The sequence below is a fragment of the Aspergillus glaucus genome, assembly GCF_001890805.1.
Source record: "Aspergillus glaucus CBS 516.65 unplaced genomic scaffold ASPGLscaffold_8, whole genome shotgun sequence".
In the NCBI taxonomy this organism is placed as follows: domain Eukaryota; kingdom Fungi; phylum Ascomycota; class Eurotiomycetes; order Eurotiales; family Aspergillaceae; genus Aspergillus; species Aspergillus glaucus.
In genome coordinates, this window is record NW_019170460.1 from 175,758 (window position 1) to 200,288 (window position 24,531).

General features: G+C 49.6%; 5 protein-coding genes across 5 annotated transcripts in view; 3 read left to right on the forward strand and 2 right to left on the reverse strand.

The window, feature by feature from the left end:
- Positions 1-5,016: 5,016 nt before the first annotated feature.
- On the reverse strand, positions 5,017-5,890 carry ASPGLDRAFT_24860 (uncharacterized protein; the record flags this gene model as incomplete). The annotated part of the gene is made up of 2 exons (XM_022543421.1): positions 5,017-5,850; positions 5,885-5,890. The coding sequence occupies 2 exons, from the start codon at positions 5,888-5,890 to the stop codon at positions 5,017-5,019; spliced, it is 840 nt and encodes a 279-aa protein (XP_022401681.1).
- A 3,077-nt stretch (positions 5,891-8,967) lies between these two features.
- Positions 8,968-12,907, forward strand: clcA (putative C6 finger domain protein). The gene is made up of 5 exons (XM_022549687.1): positions 8,968-9,653; positions 9,705-9,817; positions 9,868-11,645; positions 11,695-12,229; positions 12,284-12,907. Exons 1-5 carry the CDS (start codon positions 9,009-9,011, stop codon positions 12,495-12,497), a joined length of 3,285 nt encoding a protein of 1,094 aa, XP_022401682.1. The 5' UTR covers positions 8,968-9,008; the 3' UTR covers positions 12,498-12,907.
- A 2,173-nt stretch (positions 12,908-15,080) lies between these two features.
- ASPGLDRAFT_34636 (uncharacterized protein) lies at positions 15,081-16,445 on the reverse strand (the record flags this gene model as incomplete). The annotated part of the gene is made up of 3 exons (XM_022544454.1): positions 15,081-15,357; positions 15,408-15,478; positions 16,197-16,445. 3 exons carry the CDS (start codon positions 16,443-16,445, stop codon positions 15,081-15,083), a joined length of 597 nt encoding a protein of 198 aa, XP_022401683.1.
- A 901-nt stretch (positions 16,446-17,346) lies between these two features.
- Positions 17,347-18,429, forward strand: ASPGLDRAFT_65795 (short chain dehydrogenase/reductase family protein; the record flags this gene model as incomplete). Its single annotated transcript, XM_022548945.1, has 2 exons — positions 17,347-17,365; positions 17,420-18,429. The coding sequence occupies 2 exons, from the start codon at positions 17,347-17,349 to the stop codon at positions 18,427-18,429; spliced, it is 1,029 nt and encodes a 342-aa protein (XP_022401684.1).
- Positions 18,430-19,336: 907 nt separating this feature from the next.
- Positions 19,337-24,531, forward strand: part of lah (involucrin repeat protein) — a gene marked incomplete at both ends in the record, with an annotated part of 18,087 nt that continues 12,892 nt past the window's right edge. The window contains one exon of the mRNA XM_022543422.1: positions 19,337-24,482. Coding sequence (XP_022401685.1) covers positions 19,337-24,482 — 5,146 coding nt within the window. The remainder of the gene's footprint in view (positions 24,483-24,531) is intronic.

Here is a 24,531-nt window from a genome sequence, read left to right on the forward strand (position 1 = left end):
CGTAGCCCGTAATGGAGCCCTAATAGCCGTCTGGACGGCTCTGGGAAGATGCGCCGGGTCGTAGCCCCATGGGTCCCTCCTTTCCACTCATCCTTCTATCTGCCGGCCGCCTCCGTGCGGAGAACCAGGCGTCGACTAGCCCGGAGAATTGGCTCTGTAGCCGGGCAGTTGCTGTTTGCGTCATCCATGGTTGAGATGAGACTTGATTTGAGGTGGCTGGGTAAGAATCGAGTAGGCACTCAGCGCAGTGGCGTGCATCAAACACAGCACAACACAACACCCCGTGCCGTGGGCGACAAAAATTATGATAATGTGTTCAGATCAGTCTGTGACAACTGATCCTTCCAATCGACGTCGTCTGGATTTGACTTCGTAATATTTCGAGTTCCATAGTGTAAGGAACGAATGTGTCATGCCTGTGGCTTATAACTGGCACAGAAGACCAAAATTCTCACCCTAGGTTCTTGATAGTTGGGGAACGCATAGGGGAGAGAGATACGTTGCTCTCCTATTATATGCGGTGTCCTTTCAAGATGTTTTGTGACTGATTCTCAGTCTGAGCAAGCAGCATTCGATAACATGCACATGTCATAGTTCTTTCTCTCACTCGATCATTCAGCCTATTCTGGCAGCTCAAAGCATTACAGCGGCCTCCCATTGAGTGCATGCAGTGTATAGCCAGTTGCTGCAAATTATGCACTGGGATTTTGGACTTACTGGGGGCAAACAGTACTCTCCTTTCTTTCCACTATTAACCAGATTGTCATTCCTACTGTGGTCCTCCGGGCGTAAGGCGGGCCTCCACTTGAGTCAATAATGACTTGAATGGATCCTTCCATGATCCAAGTGGTCTTATGGTTCTCACTATCGCCGAGAATTTAGTCGGCCGCATGTGTTGAAATTTCAGTACTTCAGGTTTTGGAATTAAGAACTCCAAGCAAGACGCGTTCAAACGCTTCATGGCGTGCTGATTGGGCTTGGAGGGGTCGTTTTTGCTGCTTGAGTGGTCCAGTTATACCAGGGAAAATGTCTTTGGAGTGATTCCCAGGCCGAACCTGCAAGAGTAAATACACCCTTATCGCCGGACTCGCAATTGCGTCGACTGGCTCATAGCTCGTAATTGACAACATTCCTCTCTTTCTTGTGTTTCTCTTTAAACTCCGGTCCATGGTGAACAAACCGTCGAAGTTTAAACCTTGAATGAGCTCTTGAGCCTGGCGTCCATTCATGTTCATCTCCAAATTGAGGTGGTTCATGAGAGGTCCAGTTTAGTTTCGATTTCTACTCCATCGGGCGGACTGTATCAGGCCGTCAATATCTGCAACATTCTGGTTGAGGCACATGTATAAGGACTCGAACCTTAGGTTTTTAAATCTCGCCCAGGGTAGTTTTTAAGCCATCTATTATGTAGGTCGCTGGTTTATCAATGATGGAAAATCGTGGACTCAATGAAAAGGAGCAGCCCAAGTATCATGGCGTTTTTGGTGACGTTTAAAGATCAGATGGCAGTGGTTGCGCCATGGGCTGAGCTGCTTACTTGGCCCTTTTATGTTTCTGAGAGTGATGCTAAGCATGATCTTTGTTATTGACGGCGTGGCACTTGGGGATGATGGACATCCAGTCAACGTAGATCCTTGGTCTTCGCATCACTGGGTTAGCAAACTCGTTGATGCGTGTGGCGTTAACGATTATTATACTTAGGATGAACAGGGCATTTCCCCATGGTTATAGTGCATTTCCTCCTCTAGGGCATAGTTTACCCATAATAATCCATGTCGCTAACTGTTTTGGAAGCAGCCCACTCGCTGTGACAGGAATATCCGTGATATTGGTAGGGTGACTTGGCCAGTCTCGCTAACCAGTATCTTGCATTGTCATTCTCTCTCCAAGAATGTGTCTTGGCTTTTCTCTGATTAATGAGACTAGCAGAATGACTTTGGAAGTTGTTACTTTGCCCGTGAAGCCATTGTTCCATGTTCAACCGGACTTATCCACAGCCATTCTTTATCCTGAACATGCTCAAGTCACTCTGAGCTACAAAGTGTATCAGTACCTTTTGCGAAAGAGCTGCTAGGCAAGGTCCTGGGCACTTCTAAGGTGCTCCCAAGCTGACTTGAGCTCCGTGTTGCTATAGACCGAACACTTCTTTGCCTTTTGCCAGTCCATATATGCAAGCATAGAATAAATCGATAACAGGAGAGGGGTACTTATCCAGATACCAGTCCTGAGTTCCCAATTTTGTCCATCACGTGCATCAATAGGGTTGTATAACCCATCGGAATCTCGAGGCGACAAAGTATCCTTTACAGGAATCTGTCGAAGCATGCAACTAGATCTTTGTTGGATAAATTAGGAAATCTCTCCTTTGGCCGCGCTAATGAAAACACTGGCGTGAAGAATGCCATTTCGGTAATGTTTATGGTGGACGATAGTCCATATGAACTATTTCACGCCTTTATTTTGTCGAGAGGATCATTCGTGGAGTGAATAATGTCCGTAGGGCTCCGATCCTACCTGGCTTGAAGATGCCAATAGGACCTCGTGAGTATGCAACGGGGTTGCCACAATCAGACAGAATATTTCCTTGATGATGTTGATGTCCAAAATGTCCCAAGGCCCATAACTGTTTATGCAGAGAAGGGTCTCTAAATTTTTATGGGTCCAAGGGATTTCGGTAAGAGGTCTCTTGGCCAGAATAGAGTGTATAGACACCAAAAGTTCTCGTCACATTCCACGAAGGAAGAGCAAGGCCACCATGCCTGTGTGGTCATTGCTGTGTGCTTTAGGTTATGTATTGGATAGACTATCTATGCCAGGCTTTTCTGTGACTCGAAATTCTGCAGTCCGGGTTGCTAGCATTGAAATAAACACTTGCGCAGTAACAGTCCGCGGAAGTCCGTTTCCTTCTGGTTGGCGTATGCAAGACACAATGTTTCCCAGAATGACTCGTCGGGCATCCCCTGTATAGGCGCTAATTGCAATGAGAACAACTCAGTCCAAAGGTGTGCCAGGTGCCCTTCTGTGGGTGCTGTAGATCAACGAATCCAGCTGAATGTCGAGGGCGAGTGTTTGATTCCCGGTATACCCATAGATTCTCCCAATTGGGCATGACCTTGCACTATGTTGCGAGACAGATGGACCGGGCTGTGGCCAGGTAACGCTGTGTCAGCACGGTATTTGTAGTGCTATTGCTATGGGCGAACCACCAGCGTGCGTCAACGCGTAGAATATTGAGGGGGTTTGATACGCCTGTCGATTATGAGGGACATAAATTCAACCGAATCATTAAATCTGAGGACGGCGTTAGCATAGAACCAGAAAATCCCGCACCTCTATACCTTCATAGAACATGAGCTTTTTGCCTCAATGACGGGAGGGAAACCCACGACGAAACATCCATTATGGTAGAGATTTGGACTGCCTCTGGCTTTGTGTTCATGGTCTGCAATGTTCACAAGGGTGGGAATTTCTTCTATGATGATCAAGACTTTGTAGACCTAGAGTATGTTAGCAGTATGTTTTCTATGGGTATAACTTCTGGGCTCAGGAATGTTTTTGGTGAGCCAGTATCCACAACAGGGATCACCCGACGTGCTTCAAAGATTTTGTCCCTGTACATAGGACATGCTAGAACAAGGCAGCTAGCTCATACGGAGGATGTCAAGCAATTTGAACACCCTTGAATTCACCTTACTCGCAACCGCACGGCAGCCGCTCTGGGCTGACTCAATCTTCCAGATGCGAGAACTTCCTGAAACATCTCAAACCGATCGTCATCTATCGACAGTGACGCCTCACTAATGTTATCTTTGGTTCAGACATTTTCGCTGGCCGATTGGTGTGAGAAACATTTCGATGATCCCTAGCTCATGGTCTTCGCAGTACATGAAACTGCGTAGTACCACAAGCCCATTTTTGTTGTCGACGACTTGAAGCCCAGAGTTTCTAGGAGTCCGTTCATAAGACAAATAGGTCATGCCGTCGCATGATCTTAAAAAATCAAGGACTTTCTTGTTCCCCCGGCCTTGAATCAGTACATTTCAAGGTAATCAATTCGACCAGCTAATAGGTCAGTCTGGTAGAGTTATTGAATGCTTGGTGGAGAACATGGATAGTCTACCGATTCATTGAGTTCAGGATCCTTCTAGAATCCATCAGCCTGAACTAACCTTATCTATGAAGTTTGATACCAATTCAATTGTCCGAAGACCCAAATCGTGGAGTCGAAATTCGATGAAGGGAACTGTGTTCCTTGCTCGATCTGCCCAGACGTTAGCTCGAACGAAAGATAAGTGATATAGCGCTCGTGCATGAAGCGGCATGTTATACATATCGTTAAAACTCTCTACCCTGGCGTTGTGACAATCAACATAGGGACAGGGCAGAACGGCCAACAAGCACATGCTCTAAGCCAGACTTGGACAAGTCCCCGGAAACAAACCCCCAAACGCTGTGGGGGTAATCGATGGATACATTTTATATCAACCTCGAATTCATTTGCCATGAATCTCTTCAATTGTCTCTGGGGAGAGACCGGCAAGATCCGGAATGAGCGAGCAGAATAATCTGTCAAATTCCTGTTTCTTGTACCTGCTCGTTATCAATCCTGTTGCTAGATATAAAGATGTCCTCTCAGATAGTGGAGTATGAGGATCTGTGGAGATAAATTCCTTAGAATGAATTGAAATTGGGAGTAGTGTTTGGAGATGTGTGAAGCGGTTTAACCGTTATGGAAAGATATGAGTCTGTTGTCATTTTGACAGTGGTGGATGTGCCTTTGAGTTGAGGACTTACTGTGTTTTAAGTGGAATATACACTATGGGTGGCAGTAGCCAGAATTAAAAAGAACCAAGTGAATTATCTAGAGTCATGCTATAATTTATTGTATGGAAAACCGTCACTTCACTGCTGTACTCGCACAGTTACTGAATAAATGGAGCACGTACAAAGCAACGAGCCCCAAGGCACCAAACCCAGAAGCCAGGAGCTATAACAGTAACCTGCATTCATACACTCCTACCAGAAATCACTAAAACATCCAATCAGCTTCTCGTCCGGTATAGTAACATCCTTTGTATCTTCAGAACTCGGACACATCAACGCCCGAAGCGAAGGGACCAACGGTCCACTCTCAACACTATCCGCCGTGACAGTAATACTCTGCGTTGACTGTACCCTAATCGCGGGCCTAGTCCTATGCCGCCCAGGCCTCTCTACCAGTGCCCTCTGCCATCTCTGGATCAATACGCTTTTTGGTAGTGTTATTTTGAGAGAGATGGCTAGTACGACGTTGGTCCCGCTGAGGCCTGAGAGCCACCATCTTCCATCGCCGTGCAGATGGGTGAGAGACTCTGATAGTGCCGTTTCTATTACAGGAGATGACCATGGCATGGTCTGGCCGTATTGGAGAGGGCGGTCTGCGGGAGCGAGGTATGCGCCTGGTTGCTTCGTGTTGTTTTCCAGAAGGATTTTTTGTGTCCTTGGCGCTCCTTCAATTATTTCCTCGTCTTTCACACCCATACGCTTAGCGTGATCGCAGATGACATCTCTCACGCGCAGAGTGATTTCGTCGTGGATAAGTGGTAGAACCTTGATAACCCCTACTTTAAAATCATGGTAATACGTGAACCGGAACGGCACGCCAAAGATCTCGCTATTATCGGTGATCTTTTGTGCTGTGGTTTCAGGAATCTTGTGGATGGTTATGTATTGGATGGTAGATGGGTTGTTGGGGTCCTCGAGAGCTGTGTAGGTGGAGTTGACGGTTTTGTGTACCGCTCTGACGGATGTAAAGCGGGTTTCGGTTATGTTTGGGTAGTATATGCGGATAGGTATAAGCGTGACATTTGGCTGGTGATTATGATGTTGTTTGTGGTGATTTTACTGTCATACTGATGATGTGTGACGATGCTGGCACGTCTACATGCTCATGTGACTTTCTTCAAGTAGACTTAATTCACATACGGATACAGAGTACAGAGGTGTGCGAGATAAGTCTCGCTCGGCGCTAGTAATTTTTTAGGCGCTTGGCTGTAATATACGGTCAAGGTAGATCCCATGGTAATTTATATGATAGATCACTCTACCTGGCTGTCCACTGAAGCCGCCGAGGAAGCCATCTATGTACTCTGGGCAGGTGGTAGGAAGATAGAGAGCAAGTGGCATCAATAATGGCCTATATGGTTTAAAAAAAGCAATAAGATAGGCCATATGCAGTGTTGAGGGGGTTGCAGATGATGGTAGCTACGTGTAATGGCGTGTACAGTGCTGACTAGTCTATTCCTAAAAGGGAATAGCGCCGAGCGAGACTTATCTCGCACACCTCTGTACTCTGTCCAGTACAAGGATGCCGCTGGTAGAGGTACCGAAATAGAACAGTACTCTACTCCATACAGCATCACACAACGATCAATAAATGCATCCTCGCAAGAACTCCAACAAATACTCGAGGCCCGAGCACCCCCAAGAATAATCCCGACCCAGTCAATTCCCCCAGAGCACTCTCAGTACGAAGTATATGCATGCATCTGTATGTGATGCTATGTGTACTTACAAGTAGAGTCTACGTCAGCACGCACAGATCGCTCAACGTCAATATGGTTGTCGGTTGACAGGTATATTGATTGTTGTCTGGAGGTGCTCTCGGATAGCAAATTGGCTGATCATAAACAGTTATTACTCGAAGAGGAATACCGAATTAACTAACATGGGGTATGTGATAAGCAAGAAAATCCATCGCTAAAAGTACCGAATCCTACAAACCGAATCCTCGTACTTTTACAAGGGCATCCCCGGCATTCAACACGACTCCTGCATCCTGGCATCTCTCAGCACTTTATGTGTTCCTACAGGGTAATAATTATCATCCTTTGTTCTACCCCGTATAGCATATAGCTATGCCAGTAAGCGAGAGAGCGGAGATGACCGGCGCAATCGGGGGGCTGGCGGGTTCCAGACCGGTGGAATGTGATATATCGTGATGATGTTGCTTATCCTGTCAAAATACGGTACGGTAGGGTTTGCCAGCCAATTAAACAGTCCTATTAGGATTGATGGCTGTACTTTGACAGGCCGGTATGCTGTACAGGAAATTAGTCCGATCGGGACAGATTGGGTTCAGATATATCCTAGGTAGTCGGTGTAGACTCCATCCAGGGTATCTAAACACTACAGTGGTATCTACATAAAAGTACGACTACAAGTACAGAGGGCAATTGATGTTACACGTGACTGAACAACATCACCTCCTCCGACTGACTCCATCATAACGAATCCTCCGACCCCAGATCAACTGGAGAACGCACCGCTCCCTTGCTTCTCATGTCTGTGCACCGAACTGCAAGAGATCCTGCCTTGCAGATAACGTTGACAAATTGTGACGGTGAATCTACGAGTGCTCTATGAGATCCTGGCAGTGTCACTACTATGTATTCCGTACAGTTTAAAAAGCATGCCAGAACTGTGGCAAATGATCCATCATGGCATTCCGAATTGAATAGGGGGCTATTGATTCCAATCCACAGAGTATTACTATTCCTGTACGGAGCGGAACACCGGACTAATGGCAACTGCCGAATCATACCCGAATCCGATATATCGCCAACAAGACCCAGAAACACCAGACCCTCAAAACAAGAAACAAGACAAAAAAAAAAAAAAAAAAAAAAAAAAAAAAACCAACCCAACGTTTCGGTGCGATGGATGCGACGGGGGGCCCGTAACTTACCAAACCAGGAGATCCGTGGAAATCCTTGACGGGTTCCTGACCAGAACCGTGGATATGATAACCCCTTGCTGTTGGACCTGTATAACCTGGTTTTCAGCGAGTTCCCGTATACGGCGTATACACACAAAGTTGTGACGGGTATCTGCTTCGGGCATGATTTCTGCATGGCATGGGACCCCTTGGGCTGGAATGTTTCATGATCGTGATGATGACAGAGAGAGTACTCTGTACTAGTAATAGTAGAATGAAGTCTCCGGCCATATGGCTGCTAGTTTCGCTCTATTGTGTCTATTGGAGTCGGAGCATGCTACTATACGACAGAAAGCTCAGCCGCTCCATAAATTTTGTCTTTTCGACTCCACCGATAGCCATCTATCAAAAAAAGTAGAAGAAAAAAAGATCTGTCAATTTAAGGCCGGTGTTTGCTGGAAAGAAAAGAAAAAGATAGAAGTCTGGCAGAATCCTGAAAGAAGTGGCAGATCACTGTGCAATATCAGTGATAGTGATTGAGTTGTGATCTTTCTTCCCCTCTTCTTCTTCTTCTTCTTCTTCTTCTCTTCTCATCTGTTTCTTCTCATCTTTTCTTCTTTTCCCTCTCCTAATCGTACTAAATCCATTCGACCGGTTGAATTACTTCTGATCGACCCGATAATCAACCACCGTCTCCTCTTCTCCCTAACTAACCACTCCCGCTCTCCCTCTCTTTTTTCTCTTGCTTCATTTCCCATTTTTTCCACTGTTTGATTTTTGCTTTTCTGTGGCCATCTCAAGAGGGACAGACTGATTTGCTACTGAGAGAGTTTACTTTTCGGCCTCACCGATTGTCCTTTACTTTCCCCATCTGTTCATGGGGATTGTCCAGCTGAAGCTACCTGACTAGCTAGTACGTTCTTTGCCTCTTTCTTTCTCTTTCTTCCTCTCTTTTCCGCCCTGATCGGATCGTGCGACCGCCATATCCGCTTCCCACTTCTGGGAAAAATTGAACGATCCCAACACTGATTCTTGGTGATACTTATTGTTTTTCTTTATTATAGATTTTTATTTTTTTTATTATTATTATTATTATTATTTTTTATTATTTTTATTTTTTATTTTTGACTCTCTAATCTCCTCACGAAACCCCTCTCGCGCCTCGCGCGTTTCTTATTTCGAGCACGGATTCTCTCAAAAACCCGCTCACAGCTACCCACCACTACCTCCCCCCCAACTAAACAACATCATGTCCTGTTAACTGTCCGCTTAAAAAAAAAAAAAAAAAAAAAAAAAAACACACAAAACAAATATGGACATTATGGCCACGGAAGACAAGAAACAACCACTCTCTTATTCCGCCGCTCCTCCCCCGCCGTCCATGCATCGCATGCCTCATCCCATGGAGGCGTCGCATGCCCCGCCACCTCCTCCCTCTGCTGCTGCTGCCGCCGCGGCTCATGCCATCTATGAACCATGGCGCACTGCTGCTGCTCCTCCTACCTATCCTCCTCCTTCCTTTGATGACCGTCGTGCTTCAAACCCTCCCCAGCCTCCTCTTCCGCCGCCTCACGCGTATCCTGTTATACCCAACCGTGAATTGCCGCAATTACCGCCCGACGGCCCATATGGGCGGCCCAACAGTCTCCCTGGTCCGGTCACCACGCCTCCCGATGCTCATGGGCCACCACCACCCCCAAACTATCGCATGAACGGTGCTCCTCCCCACGAGCCTCCGCCGCACTCCGCTCCACCTGATTATCGCGCTCGTTTGCCATATCCTCCACCAGAGCAACCCAGCAATGGCGAACCCGTGACAGCGCATTCGATCCCTCCCGCGCAATATCCAACCCCAGTCCCGGCACCGATTCCACAAACCCCGACACCGTTTGATCCTTCTTACTACCAAAGTCAAAATTATGGGATGCGTCAACGGAAGGCTGCGCGTGCGCAACAGGTACGGAGCTTCCAATCTTATACTGGACACGTCTTTACTGACCCATGACAGGCCTGTGACCAATGTCGAGCGAGGAAAGCTAAATGCGATGAGGGTCGACCATCATGTAGTCATTGCAAAGAAAACAACCTCCCTTGTGTTTACAAGGAGGTTCCACCACACAAGTACGTGTTAATCAACATTTTGAGCCTGCAACCATACTAACCTAGAGAAGACAAGAGAAAGCGACCCAGCTCCTTTTGGATCGGATGCAGCAGTTGGAAGATCGATTGGAAGAACGCATGACCCAGCTACAGTCTATTCAGGTCGAACAAGGTTCCCAACTGAGTCGAATTCTCGCAACAGAGGCCAAGACGAAGGAGGCTCGCGTGGTATCTACCAAAGACCCCGCTCGGCCTACGTCGCAAAAGCAAGCCGCCGAACCGATACCGAAACCCGATATGCCGGATGTTCTGCGCGAGCAGGAGAGTAAGGAGGAAAGTACCTCGTTCGTCGTGGGCCAGAAAATCGATGCCGCTGAAAATGTCGAGGATGGTCTCAAGGATGACGACGACGGGGAGCTGTCTATCCCCGTCGAGCACACCACCGCCGCGCATAAGCTTCTCATGTGGCCCTCCATCAAGAGTCTTCTATTTCCCAGAGAGTACGATGAGGATTATGTCATGAAACTCGAGGAGGGCCGCGGTCTGATCCGGGTTTATGGCCGTGGTGAAGGCGATGACACGAGTGAGGAATCTGTTCTGCCAAACCTTTCGTATATGGCATCCAGTTCCATCCCCAACTGGGACGAGCCGCCTCATTCCAACAATGGCTCCCCCGGCGGTGGCTGGGCCGCGAGCGGAGCCGCTGCGGCTGCTGCCGCACCATCATCGTCATCTTCCCCTTTGAAGCCACTTGAGCATGGGATTGAAGAGTCCGGTGTTTTTGCCACCGATGCGGGCACCGTCCGTCGTTTATACCTGAGCTACATGAACAATCTGCACAAGTTGCATCCGTTCCTCGACCAGAGCGATCTTAAGAAGAAGCTCGAGTGGTTTATCCGGGTCTATTGCCCGGTGGGACCGTCGAATCCGGGCATTCCCGCAGAGTATCCTCGGGGAGCCAAGCGTAAGCGCTCCTGTGATACGTTACACAGTGCTGCATGCGACGTGCCGTCTCCCGCCACTGTCAAGGCGGATCGGGCCTCCCCGTGGCGCATTGAGCAATCAATTGACAATGCCGTCATCCTCCTGGTGATTGCCTTGGGTAGTATCTGTGAATGGAAGGAACTCCCCGTCCCGGGGTCGGTCACTGACAACCCCCCGGATTTTCGCAAGGAGCAAATCCCTGGCCCGTCGCTGAACCGAAGCCTCCTTTCTCCAGCTGCGTCAGATTCGGCCCTTCCGATTTCCAACAGCTTCTACGCGTCGACGAGTAGCCAGCCTTTTAATTCTCCGTCGCTTGTTGACGGTCGACGAAGTATCGCCGGTCAGTCGTCCAACCGGGAGGGTCCAGACAACCGACATCTGAGAAACATGGATGTCATCCCCGGGCTGGCCTACTATGGATATGCCACCCAGATTCTGGGTGCTTTGCAGGGGGCCAATGGATTGCCCCATGTGCAAGCCGCGTTGCTTGCCGGTCTTTACGCCGGTCAATTAGCCCATCCATTCCAAAGTCATGGATGGATTTACCAGGCTGCTCGGGCCTGTCAGGTGCTGGTTCGATCGAAGCGATATGAGCAGATGAGCGATGGCCCTCTCAAAGATCTGGTCGACTTTGCGTACTGGACTTGTCTGCAGCTGGAGAGTGACATCTTGGCTGAGCTTGACCTCCCGGCTAGCGGGATTTCCCGTCTCGAAGGACGAATTTCCTTGCCTAAGGGTCGCTTCACCCTTTCGCTTCCCAATGAGATTTGTGCGCCCAGTACGATGATGATGTTCTTTTATTCGGCCCAGATCCATCTGCGGAAGGTATTGAACAGGGTCCACACGGACCTGTACAAGGTTGAGAGTAAGTCGAGCAATGCCCGCGTACCTATGCGTTTACTAACAATGCCTAGAGCAAGGCCAGACCCGTTGGTCGTCGAATGTGCAGGAAATTCTGAGCATGAACCTGCAATTATGGCGGAGTAGTCTTCCCGAAGTGATGCGATGGAGGGACGGCGACCCGCCATCGAAGGAGATCAACGTCGCCCGGATGCGTGCCAAGTATTATGGTGCCCGTTATATTATTCATCGACCACTGCTTTACCACGCCCTCCACTTTGCTGGACGGGCAACATCGGTTGACTCTCCAGGGGCCGCTCCGGCCATGTCCGGCTCGCGGTCTCAACAAGTGTCCCCTTCGATGGCTTCCGGTCAGCGCTCCACTAATATGGGTCGACTTCCGAGTGACATGGGTACGGCGCCAGCTCAACGCGCCCCCGGAAGTACCCCTGGATGGGGATATACCTCGGGATACACCTACCGGGATCTTCCTACCAAGCTCCGACGAGCCTGCAAGGTCTGCATCGACTCTGCCATTTTGAGTACTGAAGCGTTTGATGGTATTGAAGGCCGTCCTGTGGTGACCAATATCTTCGGAACGGCTCATGCGTATGTCTAAACTGTCCTTGCGAGAATTATGAATCTGAAGCTAACTGGTTATAGGCAATTTGGTAACATGCTGGTGCTCTCTGCCACATACATGTCCAACCTCTCCGAACTGGTAGACCGAAACATCCTCGAGCGACTCCTCCGGCGTACGATCCGCTTCCTGCTGCAGAGCCGGTATATCTCTCCCAGCTTGCGAGCTGATGCCAAGATCCTGACCGAGATCTATGAGAAGATCTTTTCCGAGTCGCCCGGAAGCTTCACGAATTAAATGGCTTCAACAGCAGCCGATGTTACGTCTATTCTCTCTTTTCTTTTTCTTTCTTTTTTCTTTTCTTTTTTTTTTTTGAGATTTATCGATTTTACCTGGTCTTCTCTCATGGCCATTTCTTTCCTCTTTTCTCCTTTTCTGCCCGGTTTCGACCTATTGACATGAGATTATATGCATATACATACTTACAACTTTGCATGGTGGCGATCTGAATCTTATGCGAGAACCAATTAGTCCTTTTCGTTCTGCATCCGATATCCGAACTAACATGTATCATTTATTTGTCTTGTTGTTTTCATCTGATAAATTTGACCAAACCCACCAGCAGTGGTGGTTCTTTTGAAATTGTTATGCCTATTTGCACCTATCCCTTTGTTTTGTCCTTTTTTTTTTTTTTTTTTTTTTTTTTTCCCCCTAATGTTACGTGTTTACCCAGGAGTTTATTTGGGCGTCCGGCACCTGCATTTACGTTTTTTGATTTGATTGGGACCGGGAGGAATGGATCGTTTGCATTTCTAGCGGATTGGATCCGGATGAATGATATCAGTGTCAGTATTAGTACGGGTTTCCGTGTACAGTCATTGGTGAATAGGTTGCATTATTATGATCACTCGTGTTGTTTCTTCTTTTAGTAATGATGGTACTTCGTACCTATGCTCACGGTACTTTCTACGACCAACACACTTACCCAAGCTCCACCTCGGCCCCTACATGTGAATACATCCCGGTAAGGCGTAGGACACGGGCACCCGGCAATTAATAAAAAAGGGTACGGAGTACATGTACACCGTTCCGAGGAGCAAACGTCGGGACACCCTAGTCTACCCATTAAACGTTAAGCTGTCAATCCATTTCCTCTAGTTCAGTGATCTACCAGTATCTAACCCCCGGTACGCAGGGTCCACTAACGGTACTTCCTGACAGGCAACAGTACGGGGCCCGTACTCTGTAGATCTTCGGGTATAAAGGATGAAGGACAAAGTACGAGGAATGGAAGTGGTCTAGACCGTTGGAGTAATGGTAGTGGGTTGGGCTGCGCATAGGCTACGCTACTCGGTGCTTGGTACTATTTGTAGTACTGTACGGTACTCGGGTTAGTCGGGTGTTCTGCCGAGGTTGACTTCACTGGATGAGGATTAGCATTGTTTCTTCGGACGAATGGATGGGAGTAAGTGGCCCTCGATACTCCGTATAGAATAGGAATATGAAAGGGAATAGGGAAAGCTATTGGATTGGAAGTGCAGTAGGAATAGTGGTCTAAGAGAGGATTCTCGTCCGTGACGTCGAGCTTTGAAGACATAGTTCTTCCAGAATAATGGGCCATCTTCTCCTGGAAGTGTTTCTTTTTCTATGTTCTCCTTCATTCTCTATCTCCTGTTTTCTTTGATATTATCTATTGTTTTGTGACTGTTTTGAGCTTAGCTTCATTCAACATTCCAGTCCTATCATAACTTTCCTATGTAAAAAGTATACTTCTACATACACAACACATAGTCCCAATCCCTTTCACAGAGAAAACATGATTAAACTAGCACATGCAGACAACAAACCTCAGCCTAGAAATGAGAGTATTTATGATCCAGATAGTGGCTTTTTTGTCTTGATCAATCACTGGTACTCTTTATTAGGCACAGAATCACTCTAATATTCAACTTTTTGATACCCAACTTTTTGGGTAGTAGAATGGATAGTATCACAGCACAATCTCTTTCAATGACAAAGAGCATGTCATGTCAACATGATTCTCACATAGCTTAAGAAGGGATATCAGATACCAAGCGTTGAATTACTAATGCACTGAGTTATCTCAAATGAGACTTGAAAACGCGGCACCATGGGCGAGCTTACGGTTTGATAAACGTCGAGATGTCATTGTGGTGGAGTATTGGCTGAGGTTTCAAGAACTGAACCAGACAGTCTTGAGCTGCTACAGAAAACGACCCCGGGAGCAGTGATGCAGAGCTGGCTGATGTTGACCAAGCTCGTGCTGGACTAGGAATCCTGGCACATTGAGAGTTTGTTGGGGTGTCAAGTTAGTAGGAACAATGAGGTGTTGGAGGAGTAACAGCGATAATAACATCTACAATTTAGGAAGATTCCCTGGGTAAAACACTGTACTGATAGAACTACGGACCCCGGAAAAACAATTTATAAAGACGGCTTATGTTTCCTAACATCTCTTTTTGTCTTTCAACTGGAATCGTAGTAATACCGCACAGCTCAATTTGGATTCAAAAGCAGTTTCTATTAGGTTCATGCGCCTTCTTTTCCTTATTAGTTACAGGCACTTGTGCATGTTGTACCATGTGAACTAATGGAGCAGATCTGACATACACAATATCGCAACAATTGAAAGCCAGTATGGACTGGAACTCAAAGGATGCTACAGCTGCAGAGCACAATCTCCTTCATGGACAGTCTCTTCTTGATTATTCAATCGAGGTCTTAAGAATCACAGATGGTAATAGCTAACTGTTGATGGGAAATTGATGGGAAATGTAGGGTTCAAAAGGGCATATAGTAGTATCAAGCAGGAGAGCTATGTTTTAGATGTTGATAATAGAAATTTCTGCCACATAGAGTCTATATCATGTCCAGCATCAACCGCGGAATTTCTTTGGATATGTTCTTTCTCGCCTCCGGCATCCCATGAGGGGACGGTGTTTGCTTGCCTTCCTTCGGCCAAGATTTGGATTTTGGCGCTTCCAATAGCCATCTTCCAGTGCCTTCTTCTCCCCGGCTGGAGGAGTCCCCACCATCAGTCATGGAAATGAGATTAAAACTTTCGCGACGTTCCATATCCTCGATGCGCTTGACTAATTTTCTGAGATCCTCCTCTATGGACGGAACCGGTATCAACCTAAAACTTTGTAAGTATAGGTATTGAGAAAAACTAGCATATAAACATACCTTGCTTGCTCAATTGGCATGTGGAAAAATAGCTGTCTAGCATATGCAGCCGCAGCCGCAGCTGCGTATCCCTGCCATTCGTCATTTTTGTGCGAATCACAGTAGTTTGAAATCCCCCGAATCACTAAACAAGGGAAAGCGGCCAGGGCTCCTGCGGCCTCCGTCTCAAAGCATAGTACACCGTGTTCTGCAGCCAACTGGTCTCTCTTCTTTCCACCTCGATGACAGGCTCGCCAGAAGCAATTGTTCCTCTATGGACCACAATACGGGATTCACCATCCTCCTCCATCTCGCTGTCAGAGTCGCTTGAGTCGGAATCGATTTGACGATTAGGGTTACATCCACATTTGCGGCAAGAAACCCCGTCCTTTTGAGATGTATATAATCAGAACGGTACAGGATGTCCCGTGCCATCCCTGGAAACCTGAATCGAGACAAGCTTGGTATACTAGTATCAATCCGCTCGATATTCTGTACAATCGGATCTCGGCGAGATCGAGTCCGTGTGGCCGCCAGGTCTTGTGCTGCCTGAAGAAGAGCGGCCGGAGGAGGTGCAAGTGCCCCCGTACGTTCAAACGACCCAGTACGAGCCTTCCCATGATCGAATTAAATTACACCAGGATTTATACCGGTCGGTTTGCTGACTACCACGTCACCAAGGCGAATCTTCCCGTAATCAGTCTTCACCGGTACCCCGCCTGCGGTTCCAACAAAAAGACCGAAACGGATGTTAGGGAAGGTCATTCACATTCGGGCAACGGCCACAGCTGCAGGATTGGTTCCCGGTACCCATAGCCCTGCAATCACAACGTTTTTACCAGCAATGCTGCCGAGGTGGTACCCGTTTTTATCACCACGCTGTTGAGGAAGAACTTCGTGCTCTTCGTCCAGCATCTCCAACGCTGCAGGTATTTCCACCTCCAAGGGACAGATCCACCCGACTGTGTAGTCCTCGTGTGCCAACTTCCTCCGAGAAGTCGACAACCCGTCTGTTGAAGAGTCAGATGTGGTTGTGCGTTTTCTGGTATTATCAGGCATTGGGGCGAGGCTTGTTGATTTCCCAGACGTAGATAGGGGAACTGAGAGAATCTGATACTATGTTTAGCTCTTCAGGAACAGTGCAATTGGGATTGAAAAAGATCCTTTGTGGCTTCCTCCAGATGGCAGGTCGAAGTTCTTCCAGAGAGACCCCGCGGGGCTAAAATGAGCAGAAACTCAGCTGCAACTTGTGTGCATGTGGATCACAGCAGAAGTATTATCATCTCACCCAATTATACCGGCTCGTTCGAGTCCAGTAGATAAGTGTGAACCTGTCATTGCGTCTGCCGGTCAAACCTGAGGCTGGTGCAGATTACATGACTCGCTGGAATAGACAAATACCGCTGTTCAGGTTGTGCCCCATAAGTAGGGTACTACTCCCTGGCTGTTGCTCATGTCTGCAAGTAGAACCGTCCCTTGACGTGTGTTTCTTTTGTGCACATCTTCCATAAATGTCATAATAACACCGGATTTCTTGTAAGCACTCGATGCCGTTGGATCCACCTCTCTTGTTTGACCAAAAACGAACTCCACGGTACAAAAAGCCATATTAGGCTTGTATCAAGCTGTCTCATTCCAAGAAAGGGCGTGGTCGACTAGGGGTACTGTGTTGGTTTGAATAACGAGGGTGTCAAGTGCGGCATGGTTTTTAACCGAGGAGTTTGGCGACTCCTGATTCCTGAGCCATGGGAGGAAACCGCTCCCCTTTTCTGGTCACTAACTATCCCCAACAGGTGGTTTTGCATTCTAATTTTCCGTGGTTCAAAAACCCCTTGTGCCCGAATATTCTATATCCTAGCATATAATGCACGTGCCTAAGGCATGGATGCGGGCTGTGAACTATATATATTTTCTTCCCCGCAACCTTGGCATAGACTGCACCGATAAGTGAAGAGCAAAAATGTGGACATCGCGCGAGGGTTAGCATCGGAATATCTCACTGACGGTATTTGTACTAACTAACAATCGAACAGGATTTACCGCCGACGTCTGCGGCAAGCTGATCCAGAGGACTCTTCTTAGTCCCTGGAAGACCCTACCACTCTTGCTCCTGGCCCAATTCACATCTCACGGCCGCGAGATTGCGCAGCAGCATCCACGATTGCTTTATACACTACATGGACTAGCATCACTGACAGTTCTACGTCGTCTCAACGCGTGGATCAACCACAAGGTCCTGAACAATGGCGTCTCGGACCAGTACGATTGGACGAGAGAAGTTGTCGTCTTGACTGGGGGTAGCAACGGGATTGGAAGACAGATAGCACTTCTACTGGCAAAGCGGGGGATTACCGTTGCCATTTTGGATATTGAGACTCCATCAAAGGAGACAGAAGATGGAGACAAGGTTCATTACTATGAGTGTGATATCACTTCCGCTGATGCCATAGCTTCAGCGGCTACAGGGATCCGCTCTTCTCTGGGTACGCCTACGGTTCTCATCAACAATGCCGGTATCTGTACCGGCCAGACCATCCTGTCTGGAACGGAGGCACAAACCCGTCGCTTGTTCGAGGTCAACACCTTCTCCCACTACCACATTGTCCGCGAGTTTCTCCCCGCTCTTATCACGGCCAACCACGGTATGGTGGTTACTGTCTCCTCGCAGTCCGGGCACATCACTGCACCCAACATGGTCGACTACTCCGCCAGTAAAGCGGCCGCTGTGGCTTTCCACGAAGGTCTTGCTGCGGAACTGACAACCAGGTACCACGCCCCACGCGTGCGGACCGTCCTCGTGGCACAGGGTTTCACCCGGACGGGACTGATTCGGAACCTCACCCCGGAGGATACATGGTTTAATCCGTTACTCGAACCCGAGACCGTTGCAGAGGCTGTGGTTGACACGGTGATCAAGGGACGGAGCGGGAGGGTGGTTGTACCGGGGACATCGGGGTGGTTGGCATGCAATATTAGATCGCTGCCGCTTTGGATACAACATTGGACGAGGAATCGGCTGGAAAAGCTAATGAGAACTTTTTGATTATTGCGATCTACTTTGGCAGTGATCTATAATTGGTATATTAAACTACCTTACTCCTACGGAGTGAGTGTTCGATTCATGCACTAGACGTGATAGGCCAGCCACACCAACCACCCATTTCGAGTGGCGTCAATGCCTGAGCTGAACCCTCCTGGTTAATTTTAGCTGGCTTCCCTCTGGATTTCGTACTTTGTACAGAGTAGTAGTGCAGAATTTTCTTTTTCTTTTCCTTTCCTTTTCCTTTCCTTTTGTTTTGCTTTCCCTCAGCTCTAAAGTGAGTGCTTCGTTGGCTGTTGTTTATTTTGCCGTGTTTTCACGTGCAGTGGAGCCTCACCGCGATTGACTCTCCACCCGTCAAGTTGTCTTCTTGACCTCGACAGCACAGCAAAAAGTGAGCATCATCATAGCAACCGCCATTATTACTACTTTACTATCGCCATCGGGGATTTAATCTTATTACTCGTATTCCTCTTGTTCACTATCTTTACTCTCTTCACTGGTATAACCTCACCCTCAAGTCGCTTCCGTTCATCTCCAGCGCTCGGAACCACAGCTGAGACGCTAAATCTTAGCGGGTTCCTTTCCCTGGAGCAACGAGAGCTCCCAAGGCAGAACCACGGTTCTTTCCGCTTGTTTACAAACAATTCTCCCATGGTTTCCGTGCTGATTGAACTGTTTATTTCATACTAGATCTCTTACCCATTTTCTCCCCCGCACATTCCCCTGATCGATCTATTCAATAATAACACCACCACATTCCATTCTCCGGAATAAAAAAGAACGAGGCGACAGAAACCCCACATGATCGTGATCGCCTTTGCTGTTCGGGCAGCTTCGCTCTGATCACTTCCTGCCCTACGGAGTACTTATAATCTCTCAAAAACATCGAACACGGTCAACAACAACGATGTTTAAAGGCTTGATGAGGCGCTCGTCGTCCTCGTCGACCCCTGACGGGCGCAGCCAGTCCAACTCCAATGGCAAGAAGTCCAGCGGCATCTGGCGCAAGAAAACCGATTCCAAGTCCAAGGCTACCTCACGCGGCGACGACCGTGACCGTAGTCTAGGGGACTTGCCAGCTGATTCGGCACCGCCTTCGTCAGGTCGTCGGAGCTATGAGCCCAGTGTTGCTAGCGAGTCGGCCGCAAAGGTTGACCGCGATACACGGGGTGCGCGCAGACGTGATCGCGAACGGTCGTCCAGTCCAGAACCCGTGCCCAGGAGGCTGAACGGGAATGAGTTTCGGAGTCGGGATGACAGCGCCAACGAAGAGAGCAACCGGCGGAGAGAGCCACAGCGCTGGCCGCCTGGTGATGTGTCTCTTCCCCCACTAGACACTGGTGCTGCACACACGACTTCTGATCAATTCGCTGCCGATATTGCGTCGCCTGGCTTTTCTCAATTTCCTATGCAATACGATAATAATTATAATTACGACTCCCCTAATTACAATAATCCCGTTTCGATTCCGCCGCCGCTAATGCCAAACCATCCCGATTCGTCTCCTACTTCGCCTGCTACATTCGACCCTCACGTCCCGCAGCAATTCCCAGGCCAATTCCCCACGAATACAGCAGAGCCCTATCGTCCGTACAACAACCCGGCCGGAGAGGCAGCGGATTACTACGGTGACCAGGGGCAGTCGGTTCAGAACCAACCAGGTGTTCGTCCCAACCCGCCCCTGGTCATTCCCAACAGCCAAGCACATCTGATGCCCGCTTCTCCGGGCGCCAACCCGCCTCCAGAGCCTAGTAGCATGGGACAAGTTGGCTCCGCGGCGGAATTCTATGCCGATTCTCCAGACCTGGATAATCCGGTTCCGCAACAACAACCGCCCGAGGAACCTCCCAAACCCTCAAAGCCAAGCAAACCCTCTGCTGCCCCTGCCGGTATTCCTAGTGGCCCGCCCAGCTATGACACTCCAGACTCTCCTGTGCCGCCTGAAGCACCTGGATCGGCCGGTACCCAGCCTGTGGGGTACACTCAAAACAGCCCTACTCAATCTCATAGCATGGGCCCCGCCATCGGAGCGGCAGCAGCGGCAGCAGCAGTGGGATACATGGCAAATCACCACCATAACTCATCAACGTCGAGTTCTGAGCATCCTTTGCCATCGTCGTACACGCAGAACCACGAGCCTTACTCTCCCATAGGCCAGCCAGGTCCAGCCATATATCCAAATCCCGCCTTGAATAACCCCAACTACGCTTCCCACCCGAACCACCCAGATCATGAAGCCGTTTATCACTCGTCTCCGTTTCAATCGGGTGGTTTGGCGTTTCAACAGCGTCAGCGAGGCCCCTTGGACAAGTTTATCGACTTCTGGAAGGACCATGAGGGTGTTGGCATGTACGAGGAATACACAGAAGCCATTGGGGTCTGCAAGTACTGCTTCGAGCCCGGTACCACCTCGCGAGATGCCCCGCGGAAGCATAACTACCGGCCGCGCCGCCGCTCTTCAGATCGCTTCAGCAATGACTCCAGGGTGGACAAGTCGAGTCGCTATTCGCCCCCCTCAGACGACGAATCTCGACGACGCAGGAGCTCATCTAAGAGGTCTTGGTTTGGCGGTTTATTCTCTGGATCCGCGGCTAAAGCTTTGTTCGAGAGCCAGGATTTCGAGGATTCGTACAACGTTCGACCAAGCCGAGTCAGCAGTCCGCGCCTTTCATCCTCTGACAGCGAAAGTGATTCGGACCGCAAGAGCAAGCCTTCACGTCGCCGCAGGCGTTCTTCTCTCAGTCAATCACCAGGCGGTAGCAGGTGCAACTCCTATTCGGACCCAAGGAGGAGCAGATACGAAGGACCACGTTTGCGATCTCGATCTCGATCTAGCTCCGATTCTCGATCCAGGTCCTCGTCCCGATCGGACCGTCACTCCCCCATTCGCGATTTTGCCCTCGGAGCTGCGGTTGGTTCTGTTGCCGCGGCAGCCACGTCCCGCCCTCAGAAGAGGCGCAGTCGCTCTCCGAAGAGGAAAGGCAAGGGTCGAAAGAAGTCGACTACGGAGGATTCTTCGTCTTCTTCCTACCTCGATATCTCAAGACCAACTACCGCGGGGAGTTTGGGATCTTTCTTCAACACCCCTTCTGAAAACAAGAAGAAGCCCAGGCCCAAATCGCGAAAGGGTTTCTTCCCGTTTAGTAATAATAATTCTTCCTCTTCGTCCTTGGATGATGATCTTGCATTCGGAACGGCATATGCAAAAAAACCCAAGAAGTTGAAGAAGGGAAAAGGGAAGAAGAAAGATGAGGACGTGAATGCGAAACTCCTTGAATTGAGTGCCATGGCCACAACATTGGCCGGCTCCACTCAAGGCCGTCGGTCTGGTGAAATTCTCGCCGGCAAAGATCCGCGGTCGCATCGGTCTCAGAGCGCCCCATCTGCTCCCAAGGATGACGAATGGGAAGATTATTCGGAAGGACAGGAATCTAGCGTTAGTTCCGCGCTGGCGTTTGGTGGCAGCAGTCAATATGGCGGAAGCAGCAGCAGCGAAGATTCATCCGACTCGGGGACATCGAAGTGGAACTGGAGGTGGGGAAGCAAGAAGGACAAGAAAAAGAATGAGCAGAAAAAGGACAGTCCATCTCACGGTGATTTCCCCACTGGCTCCATTCTCGCTGGCACTGCTCTTGGAACGGCTGCGTTAGCTTCGGGTTACCGTAAAGAGGGGGAACACTTCTCCAGCCCCAGCAGCAGCAGCTCTGAAAGTTTACAACAACTGGACCCCATCCCCGCCTCAGATCCTCCGCGTTTCAATGCTAGTAGCTTCCCGTCATCGTCTTCTGCCCAGGAGCCGGCTTTTATTCGCCCCGGGCCGATTCCGCTTCAACAACCTCAACCTGTAACACCGGTGTCGCAGGCTGTCTACTCGTCTCAGGGAGAGCCGGCTCCAGTGTACAATGCCCCCACCATTCCTCCGTTCTTTCCACCAGACGCTTTCTACGACCCCGCGTCTGGGGGACGAGACGAAATTTATCCGCAACGTAGCGACGTCTCTTCAAATTGGAACCGCACTCATCGGCGACGAGAGTCATCCCCCGACTTCTATCCCGGACCGTTTCAGGACTTTACACCCTCTAGCTACAAACGTCGCCCAACAGACCAAGCGTCAGTCCAGTTCGACCTAACCGAGGAACAAAAAGACAAGGAACGCCGTGCCGCCCGCCGCGAAAGAGAAAGACGTGATAACGACCGCGATCAAGACATCCAACTTCTTGACCATGAAAGTGAAGAAGAGGAGAACGAACGTCGAGAACCACGTCGCCTGGAACGCCTGGAACTAGAGCCCGAGCGAGGAAGGAGCAGGTCCCGTTCTCGATCATCGACTCGCAGAGATCGCTCGCCGGACCGTCGTCGATGGGACGATGACGATTCGTCATCTTGGATCGGCCCTGCCGCCGCTGGTACGATAGGCGCTGCGGTTGCAGCTGCGGCTATGCCGAGCGGGGCACCGAGTGAGAGCGCTTCTGAGAGTAGCCAGCGCCACAGGGAGCGCAGTGAAAAGCGCCGTGCTGAACGAGTTCCTCCGTTTTCTGAGGTGGGATGGGATCGGCCTGCTCGTGCTGAGCCCAAGGAGGAGCCTCAAACACAGCCAGAGCCTGCTGATGTTGATGTTGAGGATGAATCCCAGATAGCACCGGAAGATCAATCAAGACCTGGCAAGAACCCAACAACCAGGACCCCACGCACGAAGCCTACGCACGAAAGCTACGCTACGTATTTCGCTCCTAAGGAGGACCGACACAGCCCTGATGCACAAACGGAGCATCGAGAGGACGCCTCAATGTCTACGATACCTGAAGATGAGCCGGAACCTCCGTCCCAGCAAAATATCGAGCCTCCGTCGAAATATCTTGGAGGACTCCCCTGGAATGTTCCCCGATTGCATCTCATCGAGCCCACGCCTCCTCATAGTCAAAATGGGTCAGCAAGAGACGTTGCATCTCCTGATCCGTCCGCTGCAGAACCTTCCCAGAAGGAAGAAGCACCTCGTCGTGAACAAGGATCGACAACTGGCTCCCGCGTGTCATGGGGTGGAAACGAAACCCATGAATACGAAGTCCACTCGACATCTTCTGAGCAAGACTCTGATTATGAGATGGCGGACGAACCCGATGACATGCAAAGGGATCCTGTTAATCACGGGATGGCTCAAGAACCTGTTGGCATGCAAAGGGATCCTGTTGATCACGGGATGGCTCAAGAACCTATTGGCATGCAAAGATACCCTGTTGATTACAAGATGGCACAGAAACCCGAAGGCATGCAAAGGGATCCTGTTGATCACGGGATGGCTCGGGAGCCCGAAGGCATGAAAAGAGGTCCTATCCAGCAGGACATCGAGTTTGCAACTATCCTTGATGCCACCACCAAGGATGCAGGTTTCGATCCGGCAATTATGACTGCTGATCCTTACTACGATACGCGCTCGTCGCCACCGCAGGCTGAATACCACGAATTCTCGGAATATGAACCCTCTTGGCACAAACCTGCCCATCACATCTTCGAGCCTCATGGGGCTGGTCGGGATGAGGCTCAGACGCCTCCTCGCGAGGAAAGAGAACCAGAGGCTATGGAGTATGCACCTGAGGTCAAGTGGCACAGGGAGGCCATCGGACGCTTCAATGCACCCAAGGCCAAAGAGACCATGCCTGGTAGCTTCGAGGAAGAGTCAGTGAAACCAACCGAGGACCCTTCTCCTCGCCCGGTTGTCGAAGAAAAGCGCCCCAGGGGAAACGATAGACCACCCAAGAGGCGCTCAAGCCGGGACAGTGCTCGTGATGACCCAAGGAAAACTGCAATTGACGTCTCCCGGCCGGAGCCAATCAGCGAGGAGCCACGAAGTAAAAAGGAACGGAAGCCAGTGAACAACGACATTCCCTCCAAAGAGGACCGCGACATCAGGGTTCCAGGAGAGTTCGCGCCGATTGCACTTGCTGCTTTCCCGCCAGGGCCGATTAGCGAGGAGCCCCGAAGCGCAAAGAAACAGCAGCCGGTGAAGAATGAGACCCCCTGGGAGGATTACCATCAATCAGAACCCCCCAGGGAGAGTGAGCGTCCTGTTTCTCCGCCATCGCCAGGCAGCGGCTACCGCATGAG